Source organism: Notolepis coatsorum, assembly GCF_963971535.1.
Source record: "Notolepis coatsorum genome assembly, chromosome: 19".
Taxonomy (NCBI): Eukaryota; Metazoa; Chordata; class Actinopteri; order Aulopiformes; family Paralepididae; genus Notolepis; species Notolepis coatsorum.
This window is the reverse complement of record NC_140183.1, coordinates 34,186,933-34,214,821: the sequence shown is the minus strand read 5'-3', so window position 1 is coordinate 34,214,821 and position 27,889 is coordinate 34,186,933. Positions and strand designations below refer to the sequence as shown.

General features: G+C 41.9%; 1 protein-coding gene across 2 annotated transcripts; it reads right to left on the bottom strand.

Moving 5' to 3' along the window:
- Positions 1–522: 522 nt before the first annotated feature.
- mat2b (methionine adenosyltransferase 2 non-catalytic beta subunit methionine) lies at positions 523–27,571 on the bottom strand. 2 transcript variants are annotated; one of them, XM_084336482.1, is made up of 7 exons: positions 27,441–27,571; positions 24,844–25,038; positions 21,508–21,622; positions 11,748–11,903; positions 10,998–11,194; positions 5,465–5,578; positions 523–732 (listed from the first exon to the last, which is right to left on the bottom strand). In XM_084336482.1, the coding sequence occupies exons 1-7, from the start codon at positions 27,468–27,470 to the stop codon at positions 556–558; spliced, it is 984 nt and encodes a 327-aa protein (XP_084192608.1). In that variant the 5' UTR covers positions 27,471–27,571; the 3' UTR covers positions 523–555. The 2 variants fall into 2 exon arrangements, with proteins under 2 accessions (XP_084192608.1, XP_084192607.1); XM_084336481.1 differs by lacking the exon at positions 27,441–27,571 and adding an exon at positions 26,845–26,972.
- Between the last annotated feature and the right edge of the window lie 318 nt (positions 27,572–27,889).

Below are 27,889 nucleotides of genomic sequence, written 5' to 3'. Positions count from 1 at the left end.
GGTAATCAGCCAAGCAACCGTTTACTTCTGCATTGGTGACTAAGCCTTCATAACATGGAAACCTTGAGTAAACTTCAAAACAGAATTTTTTGCTAAAATAGTGATGTTTTTTTTGCCACATTATGCAATTATTATACACATTATTATATTTTGTATCTGTACCCATGCTCCTTGTATTTACTGGTGCTTATCTTATTGTTTCAGTTGTTTTTGTTTCATTATTGTTTGTATTGTTTATTCGGTGTGATACCTTCATGAACCTCTAGGTTTGTTTTAATCTCACTTGCACATTCTATAAAATGTGTTGCTTTGATCTTTTCCCTTTGTTTCATTAATGAATGAACATAAAACACACTGAAGCCTCTGCACTCAAGCCACCGGACTAAACTCCCCACCGTTACTTCACTGTCTTCCACTACACGCCAAGGTAAAGTGGCCCTACATCGGACTCCCTGAGTCTGACGACGTGTCCGATGACATGTCCGCCGCTACCCCCCCCCCCCCCCCCCCCCCACGGTGCAACACAGTCATGTTGTGAGGTCACAGTTCGAGTCCTCAGTGGAAGACGGTCTGTCTCCACCTCTTGTCATGCAGGAAGGGCCACAGGCAGTCAGTGATGGCAGACTTAAAGGGCCGAGGCTCCACGGCGAGGCCCAGCAGCTGCAGCCTGGAACACTCCAGCTGGGCGTTCTGAGGTCGTGTGGCGCCGGCCCCCGTCGGCTGCTCTGTTAACTACAGGGAAGGGGGGAGTAGAGAGCGTTAACAAGGTGCTATAGATGACATTCCGCCACTAGATGTCGCACTAGAGCACCAGCATGTCATTTATCCAATCAGGTGCATTCCACATGGGGAAATGGGAAGTAGAGAGGGGATACGCGTTATTTTTTTTCGTAGCCGCATTTTGCGGAGACGCTCTCTGATTGGCCACTGACTGACGCTTTCTGATTGGCCACTGACATGTGCGCCCAATCGCGTGACGAGCTGTGTCTTTGCCCATTTCCGGGTCCAACAGCCTGCAAACTACCTAACGACTAGTTTATCACTGGTTAAGCTTAGGCGACTCTTTCGAAGTTGGTTAAGGTTAGAGTTTGGAATCAGGGCTGGTGTTCTATCGCCCTGCTCTAAGACAAACCCTAACCTTAACCAACTTCGAAAGAGTGCCTAAGCTTAACCGGTGTAGAAACAGGCGTCACACGCGAAGTGGCCAATGAGAGAGCGTCTCCGCAAAATGCGGCTACGAAAAAAGATAACGCAGGGGATACATGCCTGTAAATGTATCAAAATGTAAACAACATTAATTTTGGACTGGCCCATTTTTATTTTTTTTTAATGATAGATTCACAAATCTATATATATATTTTTATTCCACACCTTTCTAAAAGCTCTGTGGATTTTTTGTAAACGATTACTATACATATAATAATGAAAGAAAAGATAGAGAAAGAACACTTTATTCATTTGTCATCCATGTTAGAAAAAATTGCGGTTGTGCAAAACGTCTGTTGACATCTGAGAAAAATATCAACAACAATCTAACAGCTTGGTGTCTTATTACTGGGTCTTGTAAACTAGTCACAATGGAACAGTAACGTTGTGCTTTTCCAATGCTTCACCTACTCTACCACTGCACATAAACTTGGCATTTCCTGTTGAAAGTGGTTACCAACGGTTACAGGCAGCCATACTGGAAGAGAGAGAACTACACAAACAGTCGTCACAAAGGCCTATATTCTTTTTTTTTTATCTACTTTTTCTCCCATTTTCAATTTCTCCCATCCCAATTTTGTATCGTCCAATTCTACCCTCCCCTGTCTCGAACGCTGTTAGGCCATGCCTCCCACAGGCCGGCTGCAATGTGGACCAATTCTTGCATCACGTGTCCCCTCCGCATGTATGCTTTCCGCAACGCAGTTGTGTTTCCGGGTTCCCGTTTTGCGCTGATTGGCCGCTGCCGCGCGCTAGCACACGCCCCTCGCTACGCCCGCTAAACCCTCGCTATGAGTGACGCGCGAACAGACTTTCACTTTCGTCTTGTTTACATCAGGGTGAACGCTGTTGCGTGCCAGAGCTCTCATATTTGCGAATGCATAAACTATATCTTAAATTATGGCTATGTGTCTAATATGGCCGTCGCTTATCAATGACTTGTTTGCAGTCAACATTGTCGAAACGGACTGTTTTTTGTTTACATCAGGGTGAACGCTGTTGCGTGCCACCACCCACTTCAATGACAGCGCTCTCATATTTGTGAATGCATAAACTATATCTTAAATTATGGCTATGTGTCTAATATGGCCGTCGCTTATCAATGACTTGTTTGCAGTCAACATTGTCGAAACGGATTGTTTTTTGTTTACATCAGGGTGAACGCTGTTGTGTGCCACCACCCACTTCAATGACGGAGCTCTCATATTTGCGAATGCATAAACTATTATCTTAAATTATGGCTATAATTACATGCATCATTGTTTACAATGAACGGTGGGGCTAATCGAAAGGACTGATTGCTGTTTAACTTGTCCGTGTCTGCTCCTTTCAATTAGCCCCACCGTTAATTGTAAACAATGATGCATGTAATTATATTAACGTTACTGTGCACTGTTGTTGTAGTAATTTAATGATTCGTTACGGCGAAATCAATACTTCCATTTGTATAAATTGCGTTAAGCGGACCTTAGTATTGCTGCCTGGCTGAGGGGCTTGTCGCGGCTCATGCGCGCGCTCGGCCAATCAGAGCAACGCGGAAACACAACTGTGTTGCGGAAAGCATACACGCGTCCCCTCCGGTACACGAGGAGGCAGCTGTCGCATATTTTCATCTGCACAGCGCAATCTCTCAGCGGCGAGGGTCTGCGTGGGAGGGACACGCCGCCCCCGTCGCTTCCTGATTCCGCTGCGCAGGCGCACCAACCGACCTGTAGGAGTTGCTGTCCACAATGTCCGATCCCCACCCACCAGCTTCCCACCCCTAACACTGCCAATTGCGTTGGTATGAACGACCAGCCAAGCTGGTAGCAATGCCGAGAGCTGGGCTCGAACCCAGCATCTCTTGCATTAGTGGCGAGCGCCTTGCCCACTGCGCCACTTAGCCGCCCCACAAAGGCCTCTATTCTTGATATTTGATATATATACTTGATATTAGGGTTGGGCGATATGGCCAAAAACGTTATCGCGATAAAATTATAAAATTATTTTCATATAACTCGATATCGATAATTATCGTCGATATAATGTCTGTCAAGTTTAATTAACTTCTTATGCCCGGCGCCGATGGACGGGCTATTAATAGACTTGTTTTGCTGCTGCGAATGTCTCGAGTTGATGTCGTCATCAGTAGGGTTGGGCATCGTTTGGATTTGAACGATTCCGGTTCCGATTCCGATTCTCCATATCGATTCCTGTTCTAAACGATTCTCGATTCCGATTCTTTGAGGTGCAGGTCAAAACAGGTCACAGCTTATTTCGAAGGAGTTTTTTTTTTTGTTGAAAATTTCAAAAAGAAAATCATACTATTCACATTTTCAGTTGACTTGATACAGTTTAATTTGGTTGCTGTACTGTAACTAGGGTATTAATTAACAAAAAAAAAAGTTAAAAAAAAGTAAAAAAAAAAAAGTAAAAAAAAAAGAAAGAAAAAAATCGAAATTTAGAATCGAAATTCAAATATGTTACTTCCGGTTCCAGAACCGGAAGTTAGGAACCGGTTCCTATTAGAACCGGTTTTCGGTGCCCAACCCTAGTCATCAGTCCACGCACGTTAGCAGTTAGCCGACAAGCGGTGTATCCCATGACAATGTACTAAATATGACCCTAAAATACTTTGTTTCGCCCCAATACATTGCAACGACGTCCACCGTATACCCCACACTACTATAACCGTGGCATCAGAATTCACGCCACACACCCACTCGGCACGTGAACTATAAAATAGCGTCGTGCAAGCTAATTAGCCTAGCCAGCCTTGTTTACAAAGTACTAAATATGACCCTAAAATACTCTGTTTCGCCCCAATACAATGCAACGACGTCCACCGTATACCCCACACTACTATAACCGTGGCATCAGAATTCACGCCACACACCCACTCGGCACGTGAACTATAAAATAGCGCCGTGCAAGCTAATTAGCCTAGCCAGCCTTGTTTACAAAGTACTAAATATGACCCTAAAATACTCTGTTTCGCCCCAATACATTGCAACGACGTCCACCGTATACCCCACACTACTATAACCGTGGCATCAGAATTCACGCCACACACCCACTCGGCACGTGAACTATAAAATAGCGCCGTGCAAGCTAATTATCCTAGCCAGCCATGTTTACTCCTTGAGTCCTACCTCTCTACCCAGAGGTGCAGCGCGGGTCTCCTTCCGCTGTCCGCCATCTCCTTCACTGATTGGTTGTTAGTGCGTGTGCTCATATCCAAGCTTGGAAAATCGATATATCGAAACTTTGCGACCACGTTTCATGTTTATTTTGAGGAAATAATTTATCGCGATAGTTATCTTTATCGTTTTATCGCCCAGCCCTACTTGATATATTGTTATTATACTGGATGAGGACAAGATGAGAAGGTGTGGAACTGTGTGTTTGTGAAGCTAACTGAAGCTAAATTAAGTGTGTACGCCATGTGCGATATTTTTTTCCGTAGCCGCATTTCTGGCAAGACGCTCTCCGATTGGCCGACGCCTGTTTCTACACTGGTTAAGCTTAGGCACTCTTTCGAAGTTGGTTAAGGTTAGAGTTTGTCTTAGAGCGTGACAGCAAGTTCTTTCGACGGTTAAGCTTAGGCACTCTTTCGAAGTTGGTTAAGGTTAGAGTTTGTCTTAGAGCATGGCGATAGAACGGCAGGTAGTTTGCAGGCTGTTCGACACGGAAATGGGCAAAGACACAGCTCGTCACGCGATTGGGCAAACATGTCAGTGGCCAATCAGAGAGCTTCAGTCAGTGACCAATCAGAGAGCGTCTGCCAAAAATGCGGCTACGGAAAAAAATTACGCACGCCATGTGTGTGTATTGGTACCGGTATCAGGTGTGTGTTTGTGAAGCTAAATGAAGTGTGTACGCCATGTGTGTGTATTGGTACCGGTATCAGGTGTGTGTTTGTGAAGCTAAATGAAGTGTGTATGCGTGTGTGTATTGGTACCGGTATCAGGTGTGTGTTTGTGAAGCTAACTGAAGCTAAATGAAGTGTGTATGTGTGTGTATTGGTACCGGTATCAGGTGTGTGTTTGTGAAGCTAACTGAAGCTAAATGAAGTGTGTATGTGTGTGTATTGGTACCGGTATCACATGTGTGTTTGTGAAGCTAACTGAAGCTAAATGAAGTGTGTATGTGTGTGTATTGGTGCCGGTATCACATGTGTGTTTGTGAAGCTAACTGAAGCTAAATGAAGTGTGTATTGGTACCGGTATCAGATGCGTTTGTGAAGCTAACTGAAGCTAAATGAAGTGTGTATTGGTACCGGTATCAGATGACTGCTGGGCAGGTTGAAGGCCTCGGCTACAGAACAGGCCATCTCGTACTTGGTCATCTGCTCCTTGGCCGAGTAATGGAACACGCCACGGATAGAGGGATCCTAAAGGGAGAAGGACACAGAAGAAAAGAGCTTTAGAAAGGTGAGGCTGCATTGGACTAAAGAAATTACATTAGATTCAAAAAGTACAGTACAGCGAAAATAAGTTTGGCATCTAACCAGAGTGCAAATGTAACAGTAAAGTGCATTAACAACATACAAGAGATGAATTGTGATATATATGTATATATAACAAGCTATTGGATAATATATGCTATGTAGGTATGCACAGTATAATTATGTACAGTGATACAGGTATAAATATACTATGGTAGTAAGCCATACTGGCAAGTGGTATAACTAGTAAGAGTGGTATGGGATGAATACAGATATGGATATAATATACAGGTATGTATACAGTTATGTGAACAGGGATATGTGTAGATATATCCAACAGTTGTAGATAAATACATATATGATATATACATTATTATAGTATTATTGTACATGGCTATAATACAGGTATGTAAACAGTAATATGGGTAGACAATAGTTTGAGGTAGGTAGTTATGATTATAGTGTAAGGCAGTTGTAGGCAGTGAAGGCAGTAGATAGGTATAGATTGAGTTCAGAGTTTGTACGGTATGGGCAACAGAGCCTATAGAGTTTTTTTTTTTTTTTTTTTTGTAGAATTCTGTCAAATAACCCAATAGCCCATTTAATCAACAAACGAAAAGAGAGGGCAGGGATCACAGAGAACAAGAGAGAGAACCCTATTTACATGGGACCAGTGTCACACGGACATCCAGTGATTTGCAATAATTGCAGATTTGAATGCAGGGATTAAAGCAAAAAAAAATCCTTTTTTTCAGGCCAAGTCATATTCTTATTTTAACCTCCACTGTATTTTTTTTTTTTAATAACGTTACCGTTTTAAGGGAGCCTACTTGTAGAGCCTACTGTCCTGACTGACTATAGACCATACTGTTGTGGTTGTTGTGCCAGGCAGGGAGGCTGTGTGCTGGAGAGCGTGAATGAAAGTCTTGTGGCTAGCTTCTGATTGATGGCGAGCTAGCACCCTTTTCCCATTACTTTGAACCATGAACTAAACGGCTTGTTATCATACAAACAAGGGACTAAACACGTTTCGCAATTATGCCACAACAACAATGGACAGTCTCCTCCCCACCGTTTGTATATATTTTTTACCACCCACCCACCCCCTCCTAATGTACAGTCTCCTCCTCATCATATGTATATATTTACTGTTAGAATCTCTGGGTAACAGTACTGTATATTTGCATATCGTTTATGTGACAAATGTAACAGTACTATATACCTGTAAGTCATGTATGTCCCTATGTCATAAAGTCATGCATGTTGTGTATGTCATAAATGTCACTATGAATCGAAAATGAGGGACCCTGATGATGTAAACAAGACAAACATCTTTCTCTGGTCTGCATCCCCTTAACAATTGTGTGTATTGCTACTGGATTTACCAGATCCAGAGTGAATGAATGAATGAAAACTTTATTTAATACACGAGACCCTCTTCTTGGGACCAAGTAAGGTTTCGTCGATAATCCAATATACAGTTACCCCCCCCCACCCACCCAACCACCTCCAATGTACAGTCCCCCCACCCCACCTACCCAACCTCCTCCAATGTACAGTTTCTTCGTCAAATGTATATACCGTACTTTTCGCACTATAAGCCGCACCTGACTATAAGCCGCAGCAGCTAAATTGAATGATGTGTACATATATAAGCCGCACTGGACTATAAGCTGCATGTGTTTTAATGTTTAATTACCATATGTAAGGAGTGGAGCCTGCGGCTTAATTTGAATCAACACGGGAAACCTCACACGGAAAGGATTGACAGATTGATTGCTCTTTCTCGATTCTGTGGGTGGTGGTGCATGGCCGTTCTTATATTGAGCTTTAAGTTCCCACCTCTACAGAGAATGACTCCCACCTCTACAGAGAATGACTCCCATTGCGACACAATACTGTCGGACAAATAACAAGAATTAACTTACAAGTTGTATTAAGTTTAGCAAATAAGGGAACAGATAAATAACATTTCAATGCAGTAAAAAAAGCAATATTTCGATTGGATTTTTTTTGTCAAATCAGTTGTGCAATAGTCACTTTTGGTGAGTTGTTTCTATACAATTCAGTTATATGACATTTAGGTATGACACAGGACTACACAAGCATTTTTAGTATAGAAATGTGTCAACAGACTAAAGCAGGGAACCACAATATTTTGCATATGAATTATGCAGAATGTAATATCATAACTGTCTATAACTTTTCTTGCAATTGAGCCAATTTTCCTTAGGTACGGTTTTGAGGTGTGTGTTCAACAGAATGTAGTATCAAAAACACATTCACAAAAAGTATGGGTTACTGAATGCTGAACTGCACTATTATAATCACTAAGCCAGACCTTACCTGTGTCCCTGTATCACTTGTCTCTGCTGCCCTTTGATAAAAAAACGTCCCTATGTCCATTTTCCTTTTTTTTTGGGCATATTTCAGTTAGTCACAGCAAAAGTCACCTAGTAAAAGTGAGATAATTGACAATATCAAAACATGCTAGGGCTGTACCGAATAGTTTGAAGCTTTGTTCATAATGTTGACATTCAAATTCTAAATCAACATAAAAAAATTGTAAAAAAAAAAAAATTTTACTTTTTATTTGCCAAGGTATGGCGAGTGCCATACCTTGCCATACCAAATGGACGCCCCTGGGGTCCCCCCATTTTCAATTCATAGTGACATTTATGACATTACACAACATTGACATCATGACATTTATGGCATAGTAGGGACATACTACAGGTATATAGTAATGTTAGATTTGTGACATATATGATATGCAAATATACAGTAATGTTACCCATAGATCCTGACATCCTATACATTATGATGGGGAGGAGACTGTACATTAGGAGGAGGGGGTGGTAGAAAAAAGATATTTATTTGGTGGTATAAAGGGATTTATTGATTTGATTGTGGATCCCCATTAGTCTACACCAAAGTGAGACTACTCTTCCTGGGGTCCAAACATTAAAAATACAAACACACACAAAAAGTAAAATATAAAACCACAAACATTGAAGTACTCACAAGAAAACATCACAACGAACAAAACAGTGAATAAAAGCTCACTCAATATTCATAAGTTAGATATCACAATTCTCAACCATAAAATACAAATTACATATTCAGTCCATAAGGACAAACCAGATCAAAATCATATATATGATTTGAACTCATATTATAGCATAACTTTTCTCAAGTCACCGATCACCTTTAGAGAATATACGGAGAGAATATACAGTGGGGAGGAGACGGTCTACACCAGGGGTAGGCAACCCTAGGCATGCGTGCCTGCATAGGCACGCATGGGGCATTTTCATAGGCACAGGGGGCAGCATTACAAAAAATATTATAATTTTTTTTATTTTTTTGCTTTGAAATATTATAGTGAAATATTTTGCACTGTTGTCGCATTTATCTTGTTGAAATCCTCCCACAGGTTCTTTTTACTACCACATATTTAATTGAGACCCTTTATTTGTTTATTATTTCAATTTAGCTGGAAATACATTGCTACATCATTTAGTAACATTTGCAGAGCCTTATAACGAAAACATTATTACGGTCACCATTGTGACCAGTGGGATTAATCAACACATTTGATTATTTATTTTTCTATTTCATTGAACATTGCACATGTTAAAAGCCATTTTTTTTTACTCACAATGTGAGTATTACCAAGTCAACTTGTGTTCTTAAAACAATGACAATAAACATAGTTTTATTAGGTTGAAATAATGTGGTTGTGTACTTATTTTTCTGTTAACTTATTATGGATTGAAAACTGAAAACCTTAATGCACAGTAACTGAACTCAATATTTTAAAATTCTGGTAACTTGTTATTAAATTTTTTACAGTGTAGTCTTGCGATCAATCAAAACTTATTTACACGATATACCTCACATTCACCCTCCATTCACATCCTGGTGTTCCGATGGTGTGTGATGTGTCCAAAAATGAATGGGCAAATGTGAGTGAAATGGTCGCACTGTATGCAGCTGTTTGTCTGCATTGCACCCCGCCCCCCCAACTCAGATTTAGGGTTGATACAACCATCATAATAATATTGTTAATAATAACAATAACAATAATGATGTAATAATGTCAAAATTATCATTAAAAATACCTGATTATGAGGAAAGAAAATTACGATGCATGGAATATTGTTGAGGCACACTAGTTACAACTATATTTCAAACAGGCACTCCATATCAAAAAGGTTGCTGACCCCTGAGATACACCTGTGTGATGTTGCTACGGAGTTAATCTAATAAAGGTGACTCACAACCACAACAGGGGACTCACGTATTTGTACTGTGAAGTAACTGTTAACACGACAATGACAAATGTGTTGTTTCTGTTTTTCTTTTCGACATAGTTGCGGAACACGGAACAAGTTAACTCACCACTACAGCCCGCAGTAGCCTAGCCAGTCTCTTGAAACACAGCTATCTTCAAACTTCCACTCGAAACTTTCTTTTTTTGGGTGGTGCCGCTCATCCTTTTCGTCTGAGAAAACCGCTGTGGTTTTTCTTTTTAGTGGCCGGCTTACTACTTCCATTTAACCGACGCTATTAAGCTAACGTTAGCTAATCGGTATAGCAGGCGTGCGTAACGTTAGTGCAAGCAGCTACTAAGCAGGTGGTGGCTGTGACGTCTGTAAACAAGGAGTTGATGCGCGAGGCTGCAAAAAAGACGACCGTCGTAAAACCAAAACACACCGCAGTTTTAAATTATTTTACATGACTATTTTGTTACCCTGCCATGTGGCGGACAGACCTCTCAGACCTCGCAAATGTCACTCGCCCAATAGCCTCCAGCTGCAACCGCGGAGCGAGCAGCGTATCCTGTCTCTCTCGCTGAGTGACAATGACTGCTTGGCGCGGCCACGATAGGGAAAAGAAATGCCCTTTTTCATGATATTTGGCGCCTCAATTTTGTTTCAATCTGTATGCATCTACAAATCATATTATACCAAGGTAGCCAATTCCGTCAGACTGCGAATCAAATTGACTGAAATCCGTCTGGAGACGGAACGCTTTAATGTCTGTGAATGTCTTGCTAATATGTGAAAGTAGCAATTACACCACATTGTATAGTGACTGCATATTGGTCCCCAAACACTACTTACTGCAGTGAGAATGGCTTTGCAGTAACACTACTTACTTACTGCAGTGAGAATGGCTTTGCAGTAACACTACTACTGCAGTGAGATATGTTGTTCATTATTTTAAGCCTTTATGGAATTTGGAATGTGCTCTTCTCTCTCTCACATTCCTTCCTATAGATACCTGTGCTCTTCTCTCTGTCACATTCCTTCCTATAGATACCTGTGCTCTTCTCTGTCACATTCCTTCCTATAGATACCTGTGCTCTTCTCTCTGCCACATTCCGACAGACTGCCGCTACATCCCTGACGTCGGTGGGGAATCGCTGTTGACAGTGGTCCAGAGTGCAGCTCTCTGTCGCCCCCGCCTGGACACGCTCCCATAAAACGGTCACAGCGCTCTCGGACACCGTCTCGACCTCGCCATACAAGATGGGCACACGCAAGATGGCTGCACCTGAAATAGATAAGACAAGAGAATTAGATAGAGATAAGATAAGACACAACTATTCAATATACACATCTGCAATTTTCTAATGAATTACTGCCCAACCACAACAGCACCTAGGTTTCTTATGTGGCAAGGATGCTGTTGTGTTTACAGATAGGTGCAATTTCAGTTACCTATTCCTATCCAATTTCTCCATTGAAGTTTAACAGGAAAAAGTCACTGAAATGTCACCAATCTGTACTTTCACTTCTAGTGACAAGAGGGTGATGATTTATATTCTTTGACCCCTCAGGGACTGAACAACATGACACTCTGGTCACTCTGGTGCCTGGTCACCTCCCGCTCTCCCTCCAGCTGTACAGGTTTAGAGTGTTTTGAACAGAGAGGACAGTACCTGGACAGTGCCTGGTCACCTCCCGCTCTCCCTCCAGCTGTACAGGTTCAGAGTGTTTTGAACAGAGAGGACATTACCTGGACAGTACCTGGACAGTGCCTGGTCACCTCCCGCTCTCCCTCCTGCTGTACAGGTTCAGAGTGTTTTGAACAGAGAGGACAGTACCTGGACAGTGCCTGGTCACCTCCCGCTCTCCCTCCAGCTTGCTCCTGCCGTACAGGTTCAGGGGGTTTGGGGCGTCGTTCTCTCCATACGGCGGGTTCCGTCCATCAAACACGTAGTCAGTACTGATATATATCAGAAACAGCCCAGGGTTGGCTGCTGCACGTGCACACACACACACAGACACAGACACAGACAACATATTTGTGAGGACACTGCCTTGACGTATGTCATTTTCACACCTAAGCTTGACTTGCAATGGTCCGAATCACAGGTGAAATTGCTACAACAGTTTTTTGTCACCAAAAGATGGATCCCAGGCGACACCTGATTTTCTTGACCCTCCAAACCTGTTGCTATCCGCTATAGCCTGACCTGCATCCCATTCAATCACAATCTAATATCATTTAACCCATTCCGTGCCAACCACGAGTATAGTCGGTTTAACTCGGCATGCGTTCCGTGCCAATCACGAGTATACTCTGGTTTTAATCGTTATTTATTTTATTAGCAATATCCATTAATTTTTCATCCATCCAGCCTGACGTTATCATTGGGAATGGGTCTGAGCTCGCAAAGGGCAAATACCGCCGCCTATCGTCTCCCGGATGGTATTGCACATCATTGGATTGGATTGGCTGGGACTGTGCATCAGAAAAAAAACTCCGGTCCGGGGTTTCCCTTCTCGGGCAAGCAGTATCGTGTTACCACATTTACTGGGGAGGCTGGGAGCAGCGTCGATTATGTGTTTTGGACTATAACGTTGGATCAATAAACGCGATCAATATTTGGAATGGCGATCAGGAATTGGATTAACCTTTTTGCAGAACATCTGATGTGAGGTTTGATTTTGATTTGATTTGATTTTATTAGGGATCCCCATTAGCTGGTGCGATAGCAACCAGCTAGTCTTCCTGGGGTCCACACACAAAAAAAACACAAAAACAATCACTATTGCAAAAAACAAAATTATTAAAAGTCAGTACACACAGTGATAAAGAAATACGCAAAAAATGTAATCTCACCAAGTCCACATGGCTTTTTTACATACAGTTACAGCTATGTTTGAAGTCTCACGGTGTTCCATTAGACATACCAATTGAACACCACAGATACCACAAATTCTTCTATGAAAGAGAGACATCGAGAGGTTTTGTTTCAGATTTTTATCATCAATTACTAACGTCCTCGTATGAAACCCTCCAACTAGACTCTGTCTGGAGGAGGGATATACCAGACCTGGAAAATGACTTTGATTGGCAAGGAGCCTGGGCAAATGTCCGACTTACATCAAGGAACCCGGATCATCAACAAATCAATCTTAACTATATTCACAGGACATACTTGACTCCTATAAGACTGTGCAGAATGGGGCTTAAACAAGACTCCAAATGCTCCCAATGTACAAATGGGGACGAAGGGACATTTATGCACATGTATTGGGACTGCCCACCAGTTAAGGCATTCTGGAAAGATGTGACCCAACAACTATCAAAACTTGTATCTTGGAATATACCTGTACACCCCTCGGTATTACTATTGAATGATGTTTTTGAGTTTGCAGTAAATCCACAGCTAAAGAGATTGGTTTTATCGGGTATCACAGTAGCTAAAAAGCTGATCGCATCACGCTGGTTTCAACCGGAAAAAATGTGCCGGAAAGTTTGGTTTCTTACATATCTCGATGTGATTTATCAAGAAATATCTACAGCAAGAATTCTGGGTCTCAATGAATCCAAAATGTCAATGTGGTTAGAAGTGGTGGAGAGAATAAAAGCTAGCTTATAATGGTAGTGTCTGGTTAGGTGCGAGGGATAGTGGAGGTACTTCCCAAGGTGGGGTCCGGGAGGGGGGGGTTCGAGCTGGAGCATATGTGTGTAGGTTTTTAGATAACAGGTATTAGGGGTATATCTTATACAAGACAATTAACTAAAATGTGATCTCATTGGATGTGCTCTGACAATTAATGCTTGTATATCTTATCATGTGTTGTCATGTTTGTTTGTGTTTGTTTAAAAAAGAATAAAAAAAGAATACAAACTAAAAAAAAGTCAGTACACACAATGCATAATGAACCTACTGTAACAATTAATATAGCTAAAATTACATTAGTGTAAAACAAAAAATTACTTTACAGTGTTAAAAACAATTTAAGATTCTTTTTAAAAGTGAATCTACTGTAAATGCAGCAGAGGTTCCGAGGCAGGCCATTCCACAGAGTTAATGCTCTAAAAATAAAAGATCTCCCCAGAGCGCTGGTTCTAGGACCTGGCAATTCAAGCTGCCCACTACTGGAACCTCTAGTGTAATGCTCGTGCACAGTATTACTAAAAACAATCTGGTAAGGACTCTATTTTACCAGTCTTGGGTTAATCAGATATTCCTTTCTCCGCCATCGGTGTGTGTGCGTGCCGTTAGCGCTGACAATAATCGATTGTTCAGCCGGCTTCTCTAGCGTGCATAAGGACACATATACTATCGATAATCTAGCGTTTATTTGAAATTATTATTCATAAATCAGCCGAAAAATGACGTGTTTTGTGTATTCCACTAAAGGGCTATTATCGCGGATTTCTCTGGAATTACGAAATCTCAAACTATACTCGTATTCAAAACGGTATAAAACTGAAATGTACTGATGAAAAAACAATCCGTTTCATACATGTTGACTGCAAGCAAGTCATTGATAAGTGACGGGTGTATTAGACCCATAGCCATAATTTAAGATATAGTTTAAGCGTTCGCAAATATCCCCGTCCTCCCATTGACAGTGCTGGCACGCTAGACCTAATTTGGTGATATGGGCGTGGCTCTGAATGAGTTAACAATGTCCACATAAAAATAACTTCATATGTTGACTCATAAAGATTGCATCGCTGGTATCATATAACCGGAGTTACACACGTAACAGACACTTGCACACTCTGCTCCTTCTGTCCTGCATCTGAAAGCCTGCAACCAGGGGGACAGTCCCTCAGCTCTGTTCCTTCTGTCCTGCAATCAGGGGGACAGTCCCTCAGCTCTGTTCCTTCTGTCCTGCAACCAGGGGGACAGTCCCTCAGCTCTGTTCCTTCTGTCCTGCAACCAGGGGGACAGTCCCTCAGCTCTGTTCCTTCTGTCCTGCAACCAGGGGGACAGTCCCTCAGCTCCAATACATTGTTGTCATCTACTGTAGTCTATACCGTAGTCTATAATGTAGCCTAGGCATAAAAGAAGAAAAAAATTTGGTTCCTGTTGGTTGTCAGTTAAGGCCATGGGTAGGTAGGGAATTTATTTTATTTAATTTTTTCCCATGGCGAGTTATGGATAGGGAATTTCTTTAATAATTAAAATGTTCACGACAACATGGATGCATGTACTCTGCCAGCATGTTTAATATCCATAATACTAAAGGTTTGACTAAGATTTTTATGAAACTTTATTGTAAAAAAATGTTATTTAAAACCTAAATCGGCAGGGTCGGTCGGCAACCGGAACCAAATTTTTTTTCTTTTAGGCCCTATACCGTAGTCTATACCGTAGGGCTGGGTTATATGGCGTAAAAATAAAATCCCCAATTTTTTCTTTTTTCTTTATCCGATTTACGATTTTAATCGATTTTCTTCTCTTGAAAACTAGAAACGCCAAGGAAATCATTCAAATAACCTTTGTTTTTATTTGACACAAAAAAAATATCAGACCAAGATGAATGGGTCTCATTCTCGAACGAAGTTACGACAAAATATTTCGTCTTAGCCAGATTTCGGCCTATTTAAGACATATTAGGGCTGGGAGTGGGAGTCCTCAAATTTTCCTGAGATCTTATTTGAGAGCAGATCTTGCTGAGGAGCACACTTAAATATGCTCTCAGCCCACGATCAAATCTCATGATTGATTGACTAATTTAAAATTGTATTATAACTTGACAGACTGTGTTCTCATAGTGATTCCTTCATGTTAACGCTACAGGCCTCCTTGGAATTAATTACTTGATCATAATTAAAATAAATATGACAATATTTGTACGATAAGAAATTACGCATTTGATGTCGGAAAAAATAAATAATATGGATTCATCTGATCACAGGGCAGCTGGATTAACCATATCTGAACCAGCTATTTTGGACAAATGTATAATTACTTTAATTACTCAGATATTCAAACACAATTATGCAATTATTGTGAAATGATTGAAAATAATAATAATTGAATGCCTTCTGTGGAATTTGCATTTCTTATTTGTTACACATCTGTTTTAATGATTAATTATATACATTTGAAAGAATGCAGGTCAACATGCAATGTATCCCATTGATTGGTATACAATGGGACAGACCTTTGTTTGATTGATTGATTGAAAACTGTATTAACAGATTGCAGAATGGGTACAGTACAGTACAGCTCAATTACATAAGGGGATGCAGACCAGAGAAAGAATTTCGTCTTGTTTACATCAGGGTCCCCCATTTTCAATTCATCATAACATATATGACACACACGACACAGATAGACAGTACTGCTACATCTATACATTTATGACATACCAGATTTGCAAATACAGTACTGTTTGTGATACAAAAAGAGTCCAGAAAAGAGAGTGCATTTGACGTAGAAACTGTTGGAGGAGGTTGGGTAGGAGGGGTGGTAGACTTACACTGTACAAGCAAAACTGTACATTGGAATATTGACAAAACCATACTTGGTCATTTACTGTACATTGGAGGGGGTTGATATAGCTATAAACCTGCATTCCTTCGAATATATCATTAATCAATTAAACTTATATTGAAATACACTATATAGCCTATACACCAACACTGAAATGACAGTGGATAAATAAATAAGAACTAAAGCTAATCGGTGTAAATAGACTGCATTAATATTCCACAACAAGTCTTGTGTGCGCCTATGAATGAACAGTAGCCTATAGGCTTAATTATGGAATAATAAGCCATACTGCCAGGGCTGTACACTGCGATGATATCGTCGCGAATTGCCCCTTTAATTGGCCGTTGCGATTGGTAAATATTATCTGGGGGCGGGCTTGCGAGCAGTGCTTTCAAGCCTTGCATTCGCATTTCACTCCTAAATTATCCAAGGCGTGTGATGACGCCACTCACGCGAGCTGAGCAGTGAGCACTCAGCAGGTATGATCAGCGGGAACAATCGACTGAGCACTCACTCTGATAGACTGGCTGTCTGATTTAGCTATGAAGAAAAGTAAAGTTAGTATTGCTTCATATTTTCGACACGTTCGACCTCCTATAGTGAGCCGAACTGAACTGAACTCAGACACACGGAGAGAGCTGCGGCGTCTGCTGCTCCTCCCGCACCCGTGGCTGTTGTAAACACTAGTCTCTAGTGGGACACTTGGACCTCGGTGAGCCTGCCAGCCGGCTAGCTACTGATATCAACAAATCCTCCAGCAAGTCTAGTAGTGCATGATAGCTCGCGTTAGCTTACTGTTCAAAATGAAACGTCCCATTAAACTAAATAGTTCAGATAGCTCCTGATATCAATGTCTTATAAGTTATAACACTGAGTCGACGCGTATTCGAGCTGAGGGCACGCTGAATATAGTCAATAGGGTCCAGCTGCAGCGACGGAGAATCCTGGCCGTAGCTGGAGGCTACAGTATAGGGTCCAGCTGCAGCTCCGGAGAATCCTGGCCGTAGCTGGAGGCTACTCGAGTACACACAGACAGTGGAGCTGGTTGCATATAGCGAGCATTTTGACTTGTTGCGTGGTGGCGATGTCTCGCAGATAATACAACTACAAGTATGATTATATAATATATATATTTTATTAAAAAAAAAATTATATAAAATAATTGTTTTTCGTTTTTTTTTTTAAATCAAAAACAATCAAAAATTTGCCCCTAAAAAATATTTTTTGCCCCTAAATTTCTCATTTAGGGGCAAGTGTGCCCCTAGTGAAAAAGCTTAGCGTACAGCCCTGACTGCGTTCATTCATTACGCCCGCCGGCCCGTAGGCTATATATATTATATGTCATTAATTCATATACAGTAGTGCGCGCGCATGTGTGTGTGCACGCGCGCTGCGGCAGGTGTGTACCGCAAGCTGTATATGATGCCAATACATTAATCTAATATAGTTTTGATGGGCGCAAGCGTGATTATGAAACCTAGCCGCATTTCTCGGAGACGCTCTCTGATTGGCACTGACTTGACGCTAGGTTTCGTAATCACGCGGCTCTCAAAGCACTTCCGCCATTCCATTTCACACAGCTGCGTCACCCGTTGCTTTATAAGGACTGTCGGGGGCGTGGTTTGTATGCAAATGACCTGACCTTTGCTTTTTCACCAAACTTCACTTAAAACTAGGGATGCACCGAAATTTCGGCCACCGAAAGTTTTCGGCCGAAAATGACCAAAAATGGCCTTTCGGCTTTTGGCCGAAAGAGTTTTTTCACCGAAAATATATCACCGAAACAGAAACAACCTGTAACCTAACGCGTGTTGTTGTGATGATGTCATCAAAACGTGGCTTCAGTCATTACATGCGCGCTGTTTCTATGTGTCGCGCTGTTTCTATGTAAACTCAGCGCGCAACGCGTCCAATAAATACGTCTTTAACATGCTTTATATCCTTATTTACTATATGCCCGTCGCGGTTAACTTAAGAGGAGGGGGATTGTGTTTCTCACATTGACGCTGTCTGTCGTTGATAATATAATCTGAAGAGCATTATTATTATTATCATTCTCGAGAATACACGTTGCGCGTCTACTGTGCCAAAGTCAAGAGAGCACATTCATCTGCGGACTAGAAAGGTGCGCTCAGTAGAGCACAGATGTCCGCCACTTGACTTGGAATTAATGTACTGTATGCATTCAGAAGTGCTGAATAAATGTTTTATGGACCCATAATAGTGATTATTTATTATGCAAGTTAAGTTTTGCCATAATCATATATTTTTCCATAATCGGGTAGCTGAACAACATTGGTAAAAAAATTCTATTCTATGAATCATTTTCGGCCTTTCGGCATTCGGTTTTCGGCCAACTGTTTCCTATTTTCGGTATCGGTTTCGGCCAAGAATTTCCCATTCGGTGCATCCCTACTTAAAACAAATAAAAGGTGCCTCAGTCTTGATCATCAAACAAGAATGAATTTCCCTATTGGGATTAATAAAGTGCAAATCTAACTTTCACCAAACATCACTTTTTGTAAAATAAAAGGTGACTCTTAAAAACAAATTCTTTTTTGTTTTTTTGAAAATCGATTTCAATTTTTCAAAATCGTCCTAAATCATTCATTCGAATTAATCGATAATATCGATTAATCGCCCAGCCCTACTATACCGTAGCCTATACTGTAGTCTATACCGTAGTCTATACTGTAGTCTACTCTATACTGTAGTCTATACCGTAGCCTATACTGTAGCCTATACTGTAGTCTATACTGTAACATATAGGAAATGAATGGGCTCATCTCAGTAAAAAGGTGCAAAATGCAACCAATCATTTGCTGCTGTCAGTGTCTGTAAAGACATACTTGATGCTGTTCCGTTTGTCTGTAAAGACATACTTGATGCTGTTCCGTTTATTGTCTGTAAAGACATACTTGATGCTGTTCTGCTTATCGTCTGTCAAAACATACTTGATGCTGTTCTGCTTATTGTCTGTCACTTCTCAAGTGCATGAGAGGCTGCTGGCAGGACTGTAGTTGAGATTAAATGAGTTATGTGTCCTAGATCTTGGATAAGTGAATCCCATGCACTCACATGAATGTGACCATGTGAAGTTTCACATAAGAATCACGATTATATCTCTACCGATTCAAAATCAATTCACAAATTGGAGTCATAATTCCAACTTTGAGATCATGCTGATCGATGAAGCAGTCTAATTGAAATATAACCTATGGTATTGGCCATTTCTGCAGGGATTAAAGCAAAAAAAATCTCCTGACTGAAATTTTTTTCAGGCCAAGTCATATTCTTATTTTAACCTCCACTGTATTTCTTTTTAATAGCGTTGGCGTTTTAAGGGAGCCTACTTGTTTCGGTTTCGTCGATAATCCAATGTACAGTTACCCCCCCACCCCGCCTACCCAACCCTTCCCTCCCCAACCACCTCCAATGTACAGTCCCCCCCCCCCTCCACCCAACCTCCTCCAATGTACAGTTTCTTCGTCAAATGTATATGCTCTCTTTTTTAGACTTATTGTATCACAAACAATACTGTGTAAATCTGGTACGTCATAAATGTATAGATGTAGCAGTATTATCTATCTGTATGTCATGTATGTCATATATGTTATGATGAATTGAAAATGGGGGACCCTGATGTAAAGAGGAAAGTCTTTCTCTGGTCTGCAACCCCTTGACAATTGTGTGTATTGAGCTGTACTGTATTGTACCCATTCTGCAATCCGTTATAACAATCAATCAATATTTAACCGATTGCAGAATGGGTACAATACAGTATGGCTCAATACACACAATTGTTAAGGGGATGCAGACCAGAGAAAGACGTTTGTCTTGTTTACATCATCAGGGTCCCCCATTTTCAATTCAGTGACATTTATGACATGCATGACATTGACATCATGACATTTATGGCATAGGGACATACTACAGGTATATAGTACTGTTACATTTGTGACATATACGATATGCAAATATACAGTAATGTTACCCATAGATCCTGACAGAGAGAATATATACGGTGGGGAGGAGACTGTCTAGATACACCTGTGTGATGTTGCTACGGAGTTAAGCTAATAAACGTATACTCACAACCACAGCAGGGGACTCACATATTGTACTGTGAAGTAACACGACAATGACAAACGTGTTGTTTCTGTTTTTCTTTTTGACATCGTTGCGGCACACGGAACAAGTTAACTCACCACTACAGCCCCCAGTAGCGCTGCCTAGCCAGTCTCTTCAAACGTCCTCTCCTCTCGAAACTTTTTGTTAGGTGGTCCCGCTGATCCTTTTCATCTGAGAACCCCGCGGTGGGTTCTCTTTTTAGTGGCCGGCTTACTCCTTCCATTTAACAGACGCTATTAAGCTAACGTTAGCTAATCGGTATATAGCAGCGAGTGCAAGCAGCGTGGTGGCTGTGACGTTGGTAAACAAGCAGTTGACGCGTGAGGCTGCAAAAAAGGCGACCTGTCTCTCGAGTCGCTGAGTGATGATGACTGCTTGGCGCGATAGGGAAAAAAAGCCCTTTTCCATATTTGGCGCCTCTGATTGGCTCAATTTTGTTTCAATCTGTATGCATCTACAAATCATGCAAATACTTCCGTCAGACTGCGAATCAAATGGACGGATCTCCCCAATCAAATTGACGGAAATCCGTCTGGAGACGGAATGCTTTAATGCATGCATTTCTGACTTTGAGATATAAATGATGTTTGAAATAGGTCTACCAGTAGGCTAAAGTGTCATTACATTTTAATAACTAATAATTTAAGAATAATAACATTTTTATCTTATGTAAACAAGACAATTTCATTCAAAAGTTGTAAATATATACCTACTTTTTTTTTTATTCACTGTGTTAGAATTAGCCTACTGGTAGCCTACATTCTATACTTGTTTTCTTTATAAAAACAAGATTTGATCTTGAAAATGTAGTCTTCAAAATGCAGGGGGTTGTCATATAATCAGAGTCATATCCGGGTCAATATGGTAGTTGTGAGGGTTGGACATGTTCATGTATTCACTTTGATGAACAACAGTGCAGGAATGAATCCAACCAAAGGGGGGCAGTAGAGTTCATATCTCCCAGCCCTGACTGTGTGTGACCTACCGGCCTCCTTGGCGAGCGTGCCCGTGGCGTGCACGTTGAGGTTCAGCGCTGCCTCTGTGTGTCTCTCCACCACGTCTGGCCGACGCTCCGCTGCACAGTGTACTATCACATCAGGCTGGAGACAGAGACAGAGACAGAGACAGAGACAGAGAGAGAGAGAGAGAGAGAGAGACAGAGACAGAGACAGAGAGAGAGAGAGAGAGAGAGAGAGAGAGAGAGACAGAGACAGAGACAGAGACAGAGACACAGACAGACAGACAGACAGACAGACAGACAGACAGACAGACAGACAGACAGACAGACAGACAGACAGAGAAAGTGAGAGTGGTTAGTTTGACACAGCCTTCCCTCGTCGACTCTTCGCCTTGTCTTTATCACCTCCCACCTTGACTACTGTAATGGAGTCCTGTCTGGGGTATCCAGCAACACCCTGGACAATATGTGCAGTCATCAGCTGCCAGGGTTCTCACCCACACCAAGCCCTGGCAGCACATCACCCTCATCCACAGGCTCCCGGTCAAGTCCTGTATCTCATACAAGATCCTCGCCCTTACCTACAAAACACTCCATGCCCCCCAATACCTATCTGACATCCTCCACCCACTCCTGGAGGCTGTGATCTTCAGACACAGATTTGCTCTCCATCCCCCACACCCACCTACAAACTTTATAAAACAGAGCCTTTAGCGTGGCGGCCCCCACACTCTGGAACTGTCTCCTCCAAGACGGCCCTGAAAACCCACCTGCCTATGGACTCTAGTCGTCTCCCTGTCCTTTATTGTTATATCTTCTTGTGTCTTTTTGCTTTGTAAGGGCTTGTGTCCATAGCGGACGTTTTATGAGTTGTCAGCTCCTTTCTGTCATTAATTTCTATGCTACAGGCGCAACAGGCACGCTCCTTTTCCCAGCCCCGCGCCTCGCGTTTTAGCGCTCTCTGCGGCAGCGTTTTTGGGCGGAGCGCTCCCAGCGCATAAAGTTGAAACTAGTTCAACTTTTGGAAAGGAGCGCGCTCATCAAGGTAATCAACATCGAGGAAGTGGCGGAGCCGCGGCAGGAAAACGCTGAGCTTTTTTTTTGCTTTTCAAAGCGGTGCGCCTTGAAAAAAACATCCGCTATGGACACAAGCCCTAAAGCGTGCTTGGGTTATATAAGGCGCTATATAAATCCAAGCTATATGTCCCTATGCCATAAATGTCATGTATGTTGAGTATGTCATAAATGTCAATATGAATTGAAAATGGGGGACCCTGATGTAAACAAGACAAACGTCTTTCTCTGGTCTGCATCCCCTTAACAATTGTGTGTATTGAGTCGTACTGTATTGTACCCATTCTGCAATCTGTTAAATAAAGTTCTCATTCATTCATTCTGTCTAGTGGCTTCTATCTCTCTCCTCTCTGTCTAGTGGCTTCTCTCTCGCTCTCTCCCGTCTGTCTATTGGTGTCTCTCTCCTCCGTCTAGTGGCTTTTCTCTCATATCTGCCTAGTGGCCTCTCTCTCACTCTCTCGGCTTCTCTCTCTCCCTCTCTCTCCGCTCTGTCTACCGGTTTCTCTCGCTCTGTCTAGTGGCTTCTCTCTCTCTCTTCTCTGTCTAGTGGCCTCTCTCTCCGTCTAGTGGCTTCTCTCTCTCTCTCCTCTCCGTCTAGTGGTTTCTCTCTCTCTCTCTTGTGGATTCTCTCTCTTCTCTGTCTAGTGGTCTCTCTCTCTCTCTCGGTCTAGTGGCTTCTCTCTGCCTAGTGGCTTCTCTCGCTCTCTTCTCTGTCTATTGGTCTCTCTCTGAAATTAATAATCGTTTTGAGATTGCTTGCAATTATGAAAAGGTGGGGGAGGGTTACAATAGAGGATTATGATTAAATAATAGTTTGAATGAATTCCCTTTTGCTTTGGATACAATTTGGTCAAACTTGATGGGGAAAAAGTGACAGCCCTATGACCAGTGTTGGGACTAACGAGTAACGCGTTACAGTAATGAAGTTACTTTTTGCCGTAAATAGTACTCTAACGCATTACTTTTTAAATTCAGTAACGCTGTTACCGTTACTAAATGGTTTGTTAGTTCGTTACTGCGTTCTTTTTATGTAGATTCATAGCGAGCGTCCTTATTTCGCCTGCGTTTGTTTTGTTTACTGTAGAGAGCGTCTATTTCTTTCCGTAGCCTCATTTCTGGTTTGCGCATTTCTGATTGGCCACTGACTGACGTTCTCTGACGTTCTCTGACCAGACAGCGTCAGTCAGTGGCCACTGGCCAATCAGAAATGCGCAAACCAGAAATGAGGCTACGGAAAGAAATAGACGCTCTCTATAGTAAACAACAAGAGGACGCTCGCTATGAATCTACATAATAAGAACGCAGTAATAACGAACTAACAAACCATTTAGCAACTACTTGGAGAGATAATTAATATACAACATGGAAACGAGATAAAGAACATGTTTGAAGGGCTGCTGGAGTCAACTGGACTAACGTTACTACATCTCGACCACCGCAGACTTTGGTGAGTGCAATGTGTTCACTGAAACTCAAGTTGAACACTTATACAGTACGAAATCTGCCAGGGAATCTCATAATACTAATCAAACAATATAAATATAGTCCTTTCATGCACAATTGATATCCTAACTATTCTAACGTTGCAATGCTTTGATTGATATCTTAAACAACGTTGCAAGATGGTTATGAATGAATGAATGAAAACTTTATTTAACAGATTGCAGAATGGGTACAATACAGTACGGCTCAATACATACAATTGTTAAGGGGATGCAGACCTGAGAAAGACATTTGTCTTGTTTCCATCAGGGTCCCCCATTTTCAATTCATATAGACATTTATGACATACACAACATACATGACATTTATGGCATAGGGACATATAGGTATTTAGTACTGATACATTTGTGACATAAGCGGTATTCAAATATACAGTAATGTTACCCCTAGATCCTGACAGAGTATATACATATGATGGGGAGGGGACTGTACATTAGGAGGGGGTGGGTGGGTGGGAGAGAAATATACATACGGCGGGGAGGGAATATATAATGAAACGCTCTAGACCACATTGCTTAGCAGAGTTCAGTGATGTGAATGGAAACTGTCAAGTTGATCAACCGATTTTGAGTATCTGGGGCATGGGACTTGAGCAATTTTTTTTTTTAAATAACTAAATAGTTACTTTTCACAGTAACTCATTACTTTTGGGTGTAAGTAACTAGTACAGTAACGAAGTTACTTTGAAATGAAGTAACTAGTAAAGTAACTGAGTTACTATTTTTCAGTAACTAGCACAACACTGCCTATGACACACACATATTCAATTCCATGTTAACACCCTACCTGGAAGTCCTGTATAACGGTCTTGATAGCCTCTTCATCTAGAAGGTCACAGCGCAGGAAGCGTGGCCGTGCCCGGCTGTAGCCAGTGCCTAGGGCATGCCAGTTATTGTTGTGGAACTCTCTATAGACGGCCCTGCCCAGAAGGCCCGTAGCGCCCGTCACCAGAACCCTCCTTGACGGGATCGACACGTCCTCCTGGAGGTGAGCAGGGAGAGGAGACACAAGAGGGGGAAAATACATTTAGAAAAGTAATTTGTCCCCAGCCCTAGATACACTACTAACCTCAGGACCAACTCCAAGCTGATTGATTGATTGAAAACTTTATTAACAGATTGCAGAATGGGTACAATACAGTACGGCTCAATACACACAATTGTTAGGGGGATGCAGATGCAGACCAGAGAAAGACTTTCGTCTTGTTTACATCAGGGTGCCTGACTGCGGGCACAAACAAATACACATAAAAAAATAAAAAAAATAAAGCATTTGCCAGTCTGCCAGGCCACCGGGAAAACTCCCGGTGCTCCCTATGGCCAGTCCACTAGTGTCAGGGTCCCACATTTTCAATTCATTGTAACATTTATGACATACAGATAAACAGTACTGTTACATCCAGACATTTATGACATACAAGATATACAAATATACAGTACTGTTTAAGAGACAGTTTCTAAAAGAGAGTATATACATTTGAGGGAGAAGAAACTGTACATTGGAGGGGGTTGGATATTTACAGGGCCAGTTTCGAATTGCAGCCTCCCTTAGGCGTAGGTGCTCTTTGAGAGCGGTTTTGAAGGTGGGTAGGGCGTTTACGGCTGTGGGTAGGGCGTTCCACATTGATGTGGCATAATTGCGAAATGTGTATAGTCCCTTGTTTGAGCTAAATCTGGATTGAACATGATTTGTGGAACTCCCTCTGGTGTTGTGGTTGTGGTATTTATTCACTGACCTTTGGGAAGTATTTCGACATGTACATGAGTACCTTAGTGGTGTAGTGTATCTTGTAGACCAGGCCCATTGCAAGTCGTCTACTCTAAAGGTGCTCCCATAGTCGAGCGGACTGTACACGGACTGGACTCTGCGGAGGTCCACTGGACTCTTTGAGCTTTCATAGTCGAGCGGATCTCCGCGGACCAATTTCCTACATGTCTCGCGCCAGCAGCGTTTTGTGTGACACCAAGTGGGCGCCGCGGACGTCCGCGCGTCAGAAAATAGGAGCTTCGCACTTGGACTCTGCTTTGGGTCTGCTTGGAGTACCCTTTGGGTCAGCTTTGAGCCCGCGGGAGTCTGCTCCGTGTACGGTCCGCTCGACTATGGGAGGGCCTTAAGCCATCCTAGGTTATCAAAGTGGGCAGGGGTGAGGTGGGTTCTAGGAGTAAGGTCAAGCAGTAGTCTAACTAGTTTGTTTTGTGATGTTTGTAATCTTGTTTTAGTGCCTTTGGGGTGCTTTGGTACCATGAGGTGCAAACATAGTCGTAGTACCCTTGAATGAGTGCTCCTGTTAGAGTCTTCAAGGTATTCTTGTTTACCAGAGAGGAGATCCGGTACAAGAATCTTGTTCGTTGGTTGACTTTTTTGATTACATTGGTTGCCATTTTATCACAGGAAAGATTAGCCTCTAGGATGGAACCCAGGTATGTAATTTCATCTTTCCATGTGACAATATTGTCACCCACTGTAACAGAGAAGCCGTTGGCCTTGCTGAGTTTGTTATTTGATCTAAAGAGAATGGACTCTGTTGTACCCAGGTCAGGTGTAATGATAGTTTGTTATCAGCGAGCCAGCTAAGGATGTTAAAAGTGCCTAACCACGTTTTTAGAAAGACCCAACATAGCCCCGTCCAAAAAGACCCAGGTCAAGAAATAGTAAAGTAGCTGTAAAATCTAAAATAGCTCTAAGGACCTATAACGCTAAACCAGAAAAAGCCTTTTTCGTCAGCTAACGTTAAGTTAAGTTAGCTAATCCCCCCTCCATTCCTATTAGAAACACGTCATCAGTTACCTCTACCAGCTCCACGTGTCCTTGACTGAAGTTGATCCTCAACGCTTTCTCTTTAGGATTCATACCTTGGCAATTTATATAAAATGAACAATGGTTTCGTTTTAAATTCTTTATGCGCAGGTCGCGTCCACCCACACTCACCAACACAGGGTCAGCTGTTTGCCGTGAAGCCATCCAACTGACGTAAAATAATAGTCGCGGTGGTGCTATTTACTGTAAGTTATCCAGCTAACTGTTGATTTAAAGATAACTGGGGAAAAACATCACATGGAGCCAGGCGGTGAATAACGCGTTTACTTAACGTTAAAAGGAAATGTTGTGCAGAAGTTATTTAGCACCAACATATAGGGGAGTTAATGTGTCCAAGGACTATTTACCAACAGAATAAACAAAGTCATTGAATGCTTCCAAGGAAACCATTTAAAATCCACGAACTCCTTATTAACTGGCTTAACACAATCAACATCATTGTTTAGAGGCCATAATTGTTAACCATACGGCTTATTTCTTTGTTTAGCTAACGTGAACGCTAGCATTTGGATGATGCAGTCAGACATCCATTCCCCTTCGTTGGTTTATTGTCACTTTAACGTTACCTCATAATCGCCGTATTCAAATCCCGGCATTTGTCCAAAGGTGGAAATGATGAGAGAAAGAAAAAGAGTTGTTGACACAAACGAGCTAACAAGATGAGCGTTCAGGTTAGCTGGCCTCCTGCAAATTCTTCTGTTGCAGGCTACCCGCCGGCAGGCTAGACGCACGTTTGCTTATTTGCTGCCCCTCACTGTTGAGACTAGGGTACTGATTGATTGATTGATTGATTGATTGATTGATTGATTGATTGATTGATTGAAAACTTTATTAACAGATTGCAGAATGGGTACAATACAGTACAGCTCAATACACACAATTGTTAAGGGGATGCAGAACAGAGAAAGACTTTCGTCTTGTTTACATCAGGGTCCCCTATTTTCAATTCATCAGGACATATATGACATACATGACATACAGATAGACAGTACTACTGCTACATCTATACATTTAT

Bases quoted from the DNA above. Each gene is read 5' to 3' on its own strand.
- mat2b (XM_084336481.1), bottom strand. From the start codon at position 26,907: ATGAATCCTAAAGAGAAAGCGTTGAGGATCAACTTCAGTCAAGGACAC. The intron at 11,195-11,747 runs GTACTGTCCTCT...TATCTATTTCAG, and splicing joins GGTGACCAGGCACTGTCCAG to GTGCAGCCATCTTGCGTGTG. The intron at 733-5,464 runs GTACCAATACAC...CCTTCCCTGTAG, and splicing joins CCAGCAGTCATCTGATACCG to TTAACAGAGCAGCCGACGGG.